Genomic DNA, 5,995 nt, shown 5'->3' with positions numbered 1-5,995 from the left:
TATATATATATATATATATATTAGAATATATAGGAAAATTTTTCTGTCTTTTTATTGTATTTTTATCTTAAAAAGGTACAAATCCCAACGAGACAATCGAATAAATCTACTAGTGGTGTAGCTACAGTTTCAACAGTTACAAAGAAAGTCGATAGTATTATAAAAGAATTGCAAGATAATTGCTATGCCGAGTTGATGATGATAATACGAGGTATCGCTAGTACGTTGGATGTTTCTGCTTCTTCTATTATGAATATGGTAGCTGTCAGAGCTATGAGCCAGCGTTTACCAGAAACCGAAGAATCCATGTTACAAATACCACACGTCACTAAGGCTAACTTTGTTAAATATGGCAAAGCTCTTTTAAATATTACGCAGAAATACGCGAAAGAAAAAACTGGTATGATTACATATAACTTGCATATAATTTGTGTAAAGTAATACTTTATTGATTATTCTATTATTTTTTTTAGAATTGTTGAATGTAAATGATGAAGATAAGAATAATGATGATAATGATAGCACCTGGGATGACAATGATTCTAATTATTCTTATAGCAATAATACTAATAATAGCAAGAAACGAAAGATGAGCAATAGATCTAATAGTACTAATAAAAAATATAAACGAGGTGGTTTCAGGTAATATAAAAATAAATATATATGTGTGCATATGTTATTTTTCTCGTTATATACAATATACATAATGGTTATATTAATTAGCAAAAAATACGCGTGCACACATATGTTTTAGAAAGGATTCATAAGTTTTATACATAATTATATATTTTTACATTTGTAGTGCAAGAAGGGGAAAAAGTTCATTGAGAAACTCATCAAAAGGTTCAACAAAATATAATACTACAAAAAAGACAGTAGGACTTGCAAGTTTCAGTCAAAGTAAACAGTATCTGGCAAATCCTAACAGATATATGAATATTGTTTGATTAATTCTTTCAATTACAAATTATTTATGGCATTTGCAATAGTATATATCACACAATTCTTGTATATATGTTGGGAGAGGTGAAAGTCGTATGACCATGTGATTAATCAGAAATCTCTCACAGCACTCGGTTTGTGGAAAGATTCTAGGCATCGATTTTTACGAGTGACTGTCGATCGCAACATGGATCGCAAATGGAGATACTCCCGCTTGGGATAGGTGATATCCGAAATTCTGTATGACATTTAGACATTTTATTGAACGAATTTGATAAGCATTGTAAATTCATTTTTGTATCCAAGTAATCACCAAACATGTATGTGAAATAAGTCTTTCGTAATAAAATATTGTTAAGACGTGATTTTGTTAAATATTGGATAAATTATATAAATATAGTCCTTCATCAGTGTCTTAAAATTAAAATAAAATTAAAATAGATGTATGCACTAATAGAATTACCTAAAAATTTGTTACAAATGATGTTTTCAATAATTCTTTATTGTTTATCATGATTTGTACTTAAAATTAATACAGGTTTATATTCAAAATCTAGATTATTATATCTACTAAGTATACATTAGGTTAGGTCCTTTTAATGCTGTTGCTATATTAATATTGAATTCCGAAGTATAGAGTCCCTAGAGGATTCTACACTGCGCCAGTGCTGAAACTATACAGTATAAGTTATGTGGACTATAGACTTTCAGTACTGCGAATATCAAAACATACCTATAATATATTATTTATAAATCTGGTTGCATTATCCTAGCTTGTCGATCTTCATTCTTAATATGATTTTTCAGTAAGTCCATCACTTCATTATCAAATTCAGGTGGAGTTGGTTTGACACCAGTCGCCCAATAGAATATATCCCAATCGTTGGATGGTAAATTTATAAGTTGATCATATAATCTTAATTGTTTATCATCAAACGTATTCAAATATTTGTTTGCAAAAGTACTAAGAAGTATACCATTTTCCAACATGCCACGTTTACGAGATTGATATGTCAATCTAAATTGACAATGAAAAATAATAGAATGAGTCTCGTCATGAGAACAAAAATTTTATTTGCAACAAAAAATTTTATTTGCAAATCAATTGTAAATGTATTTGCATAAATAATTATGACAAAATATGATATTAAGTAAATCTTAATTCAGTTATATATTACAGTTTTATTACAGATTGTAAAAAAACATTATAACATGCACAATACAAACAAGGTCGAAAAAAGTTTATTGCTGATTCTGCAATGAATCAGTAGTCGGAAATCTTAACCAGTTTTAACCTAAATTAGTGATTATGATTTTTCGCATCTACACTAGTCGTTAGTTGTACAGCGAGTCGTTTAGCTCGACTAATGGGAAAAAATAAAGTCAAATTTGGTTAATCTTAAGAAAATCAGTAGTCTTACAATTAAATTAGTCAGCTTTACTGATTCACTGATAAGACTTAAGATTACTACCGACTCATTGTAGAATCGACTAGTATCTTTAGATTAGAATCGGTAGAACTATTAGATATATACTATAGATTGTAAAAAAATTTTGAATGATACCGTGCTCGTTTGAGATTGGCATTTTCTCCTTCTCGTTCCACATAATGTGGAATATCGGGCTCTCGACCTTCCGGATGAATTAAATTATTATCTTGAAAATTGTCTTTTCGCTTACAACTATATATTGACACATCTCTCATAAGCGATCCAATCTGTTAGAGAGAGAAGTATTATTTATTTATGTATATGTGTGTGTGTGTGTGTGTGTGTGTGTGTGTGTGTGTGTGTGTGTGTGTGTGTGTGTGTGTAATTACATATTTAATAAAAAACTTTATTTACGTGTTTTCAAGGTTAAGGTTTATATATTTAATATTAAGAATTGCGTTAATTGATAACCAGTATTGATTTCTATCGTCTATACTTTATGTTATTATCATATTTCTAAGTTATTCAATTAAAGATAAAAAACTTATTAGTTTTGTATTAGTTTGTAATTTATCCACGCGTTTGTTTATTCAATATCTCCAAACTTACGCGAGATGTAACACGACTGTATACAATATTCATTATCGAATAAATCGTGGAAATCGTGCAAATACAACAAATATAACCTTGCAATTACGGAAAAAGTAGAGTCCCATATATAAGAGAAATGACATTCATCCTTACTATCATAATAATAATATCTTGACTCCGACTACAAGTTGAGTCGATATGGCCAGAATCAGAAATTGCTGCCGGAGACGGCGGGACTCGAAAGTAGCATAGAGTAATCGATCAAGTTAAGAGGGAAGCATAAGCTCCATATATGGCAAAAGTTCCCAGAGTGATCGTGAGAGCGAGCCCGGCTGGGGAGTTTTAAATGTTGAGGTTGTTTGATTTGAGAAATGATAAAAGCAAACGATATAATTTAGAGAAAGAGTTTTTGAAGAGGGGGAAGTTAGGACTTACGGATGCGTATGAATAAAAACTATTAATATATGTAATAAGTTTGTCATCTTTAGGAGAAATGAGCGGACATGAGAAAATAATGTGATTTATATCCTGAGTAGGATCTTTGCAGGGACAGCCTTAGTTGCAACAATATTTTTTTCTCTGAAAGCTGTAGTGAAGCTGTAATGGTTTGCACGGTTGATTAAGACAATTTCCTCTCTTTTGAAAAAGTGTTATTGAATCATGGTTTGGCTTGAAAAAATTGTTCATAATGTAGGCCTTTCCAAATTCCTCATCAAGATAGATTCTGTATTGCTCCGCAGCAGAACTTCTAGCTTCTGAACCTCACTACCATCTCTATGTTCAGTACCGCCACGTTAACCCTCATTCCAGTTAACCAATTCCATCATACTTCAATGAGTGCATTCAGTATTACAATCTCTTACTGAGCGCCAGTGAGCTCTTGCAGCTGATTGGGATATTCCCAATTCCCAGTTAGTACAAATATATACTAATGATGTACAAATATATACTAAATAGACAAGAGCTCAATGAGCGGTCATATGGTTTCTGCACACTGAACGCGGAAACGTTTGCCGCGCGACAAAATGCGTCAAAGCTTTTGGCGGTAGCCAATAAGCTTACAGCTCCTAATGTGTTCATTGGTTATCGCGTTTCATTTCAACGCGTTTCCGCGTCTAGCATGCCAAGGAGCCAATAATACTGAACATACTCCTTGAGTGTACCCCATTATATTATATATAATGGGATAAATGGGTACACTCAAGGAGTACGTTCAGTATTATTGTGATTAAAGTGTTGCTATAAATGTTTTAAAGCATTTGATGGACCAATTAGAAGAAAGAATTTTATAAACTGACCAATTAAAAAATGTTTCAAAGTGTTTGCAGCAATGCGTTGACCCAAAGGCTTAAATGCAGTGGCTCGTATTCAGATCACGCTTACAACAATGTTAGCGCGCTAACATGTTATAATTTACGTTACGCATACTATAGAATTTCAGAGATAGAAGCCCATTCTGAATATGGAGTTATGCGTTATGAAAAGCCGGAATCGACTACAGACTATGCATTGAAAAATGAAATTGAAGATGGAGAGATTGAAGTTTGATCAATCAGAGAGGAGCCAAAACTTCTTTGTTCTCATTGGTGAAATTTCAATTTTTAATCTTTAATCTCAATCTTTAATGTATAGTCTGATTCGGCCTAAAGCCCAATGTCCACGATGCTACAACTCGATCCAAGTTCTCGGATTGAGAAAGTCAATGTGTAGCCAATCAGATTATGAAAAACCGGCAAGTTGATTGGTTACACATTTCTCGATCCGAGAACTCGAATCGATTTCTAGCATCGTGGACGTTGGGTCTAAGAATCTGTGCTCCCCGTTTAAGAATACAAGAAACGTTAGCTGGAACGTTTACGTAGCAATTGTAGCATTTGAAATAATAATGGAGCTAATTGGAGCGTTCAGAGCATTTGGAAGAAGTGGATTGCAGCCGTAGATACCGCCTCTTTCATCTGATTGGATTATTCTATTAGATCCTAAAATATAGACCAATCAGATGAAAGAGCTCCCTGAAGAGCGGAGCTCCCTCAGCAGAGCTCAGTGAGCAGTTGCGCATCTGGATGAACTTTATAAATCAATGGTTTCATCAGCTGATAATGACAAGCCGACTATTGACATCGATGTGCCAAAGTTGAAGGCTTGTGAATCACAACGATGATAGCATCCAACAACAAATCTGAAATTTTCACCATGATTTGATGGCACACGTACAATAATGAGTATGCAGCTGTTTGCTTTTACACCTCCGAGTAAACAACGGTAAAATAATTGCGTTTGTATATTCAAAGTCGGGTTTCAAGTATAAAAAGATTAGTGCTCAAATCAGTTGCTCAAAAATATGTTACCGCGTGGTTATTGAAACATACGAGTTCGCTCGCATCATCCGTTCTCGATGTTGTCAGCGACATATTTAGCTCGTATGTGCCATTTGAAAGTAACACATCGTAGCTCGTTGGCGAGACATGTTCGAAAACCATCTCAACATTTAATTACCTCGAATCTTTATCACCTGCGATAACGAGCTTTTAAACAAAATGTATGATGACTTGATCACCAGCTCCTTCCAGACCATAAATGGGAAAGTGATGGACTACGATAGAAGCATGCATGTACATGTATTCTTATTCTACCTTTTTCTTTTCTCTCTTTCCTTCTTTTTCTTCTCTTCCCATCTCTTTTCTCTTTTCTTCTCTTGTCTTCTCTTTTTTCTTCATTCTTTATTTTTCTTTCTTTTTCTTTTAAATCTTTAAACTCTGTGTAATATATTGTAATAAAAATAATTTTTTCTTGCAGATGGAACATAGGAAGAATGTTGGAATATTCTTTAAATAACATGCCATGTGCAGATTTACAGATATATTATAAATTGAATGAATAAAAAAATGATAGTCTTGTCCTCCTATTGATAAGCTTCTACAAAAATCAGGTGTGTGTGTGTGTGTGTGTGTGTGTGTGTATGTGTGTGTGTGTGTGGAAAAAATTTTGAAAAGGAGAGGTAATCTTTTTTATAAATATCTATCTATCTATAT

General features: G+C 33.0%; 3 protein-coding genes across 9 annotated transcripts in view; 2 read left to right on the top strand and 1 right to left on the bottom strand.

The window, feature by feature from the left end:
• Positions 1-1,317, top strand: part of LOC108689157 (Bloom syndrome protein homolog) — a 7,390-nt gene extending 6,073 nt beyond the window's left edge. The window contains exons 13-15 of the mRNA XM_018195805.1: positions 76-400; positions 474-642; positions 803-1,317. Of these exons, the coding sequence (XP_018051294.1) occupies positions 76-400; positions 474-642; positions 803-947 (639 nt within the window). The 3' untranslated portion in view covers positions 948-1,317. The remainder of the gene's footprint in view (positions 1-75; positions 401-473; positions 643-802) is intronic.
• A 111-nt stretch (positions 1,318-1,428) lies between these two features.
• Positions 1,429-3,194, bottom strand: LOC108689186 (succinate dehydrogenase assembly factor 2, mitochondrial-like). 5 transcript variants are annotated; one of them, XM_018195845.1, is made up of 4 exons: positions 2,982-3,193; positions 2,508-2,659; positions 1,676-1,960; positions 1,429-1,616 (listed from the first exon to the last, which is right to left on the bottom strand). In XM_018195845.1, exons 1-3 carry the CDS (start codon positions 3,012-3,014, stop codon positions 1,690-1,692), a joined length of 456 nt encoding a protein of 151 aa, XP_018051334.1. In that variant the 5' UTR covers positions 3,015-3,193; the 3' UTR covers positions 1,429-1,616; positions 1,676-1,689. The 5 variants fall into 5 exon arrangements, with proteins under 5 accessions (XP_018051334.1, XP_018051335.1, XP_018051337.1 ...); XM_018195846.1 differs by having other exon boundaries at positions 1,429-1,610; XM_018195848.1 differs by having other exon boundaries at positions 1,429-1,960; positions 3,117-3,194.
• Positions 3,195-5,060: 1,866 nt separating this feature from the next.
• The window catches only part of LOC108689276 (PCTP-like protein), a 3,176-nt gene continuing 2,241 nt past the window's right edge, over positions 5,061-5,995 (top strand). For 2 of the 3 annotated variants that reach the window (XM_018196000.1, XM_018195997.1), the window contains exons 1-2: positions 5,061-5,575; positions 5,760-5,892. The gene's annotated coding sequence lies outside the window, so the exon portion shown is untranslated. The remainder of the gene's footprint in view (positions 5,576-5,759; positions 5,893-5,995) is intronic. The other variant, XM_018195999.1, reaches the window with a different exon arrangement.

This window comes from Atta colombica, unplaced genomic scaffold (genome assembly GCF_001594045.1).
Source record: "Atta colombica isolate Treedump-2 unplaced genomic scaffold, Acol1.0 scaffold261, whole genome shotgun sequence".
In the NCBI taxonomy this organism is placed as follows: Eukaryota; Metazoa; Arthropoda; class Insecta; order Hymenoptera; family Formicidae; genus Atta; species Atta colombica.
This window is presented reverse-complemented; position numbering and strand designations above follow the sequence as displayed.

Excerpts from the sequence above, each read along its gene's own strand:
- LOC108689186 (XM_018195845.1), bottom strand. The coding sequence starts at position 3,014 with ATGAATATTGTATACAGTCGTGTTACATCTCGC. Across the intron at positions 2,660-2,981 it reads ACAGTCGTGTTACATCTCGC|ATTGGATCGCTTATGAGAGA; the intron begins GTAAGTTTGGAG and ends TCTCTCTAACAG. Across the intron at positions 1,961-2,507 it reads GCCAATCTCAAACGAGCACG|ATTGACATATCAATCTCGTA; the intron begins GTATCATTCAAA and ends TTGTCAATTTAG.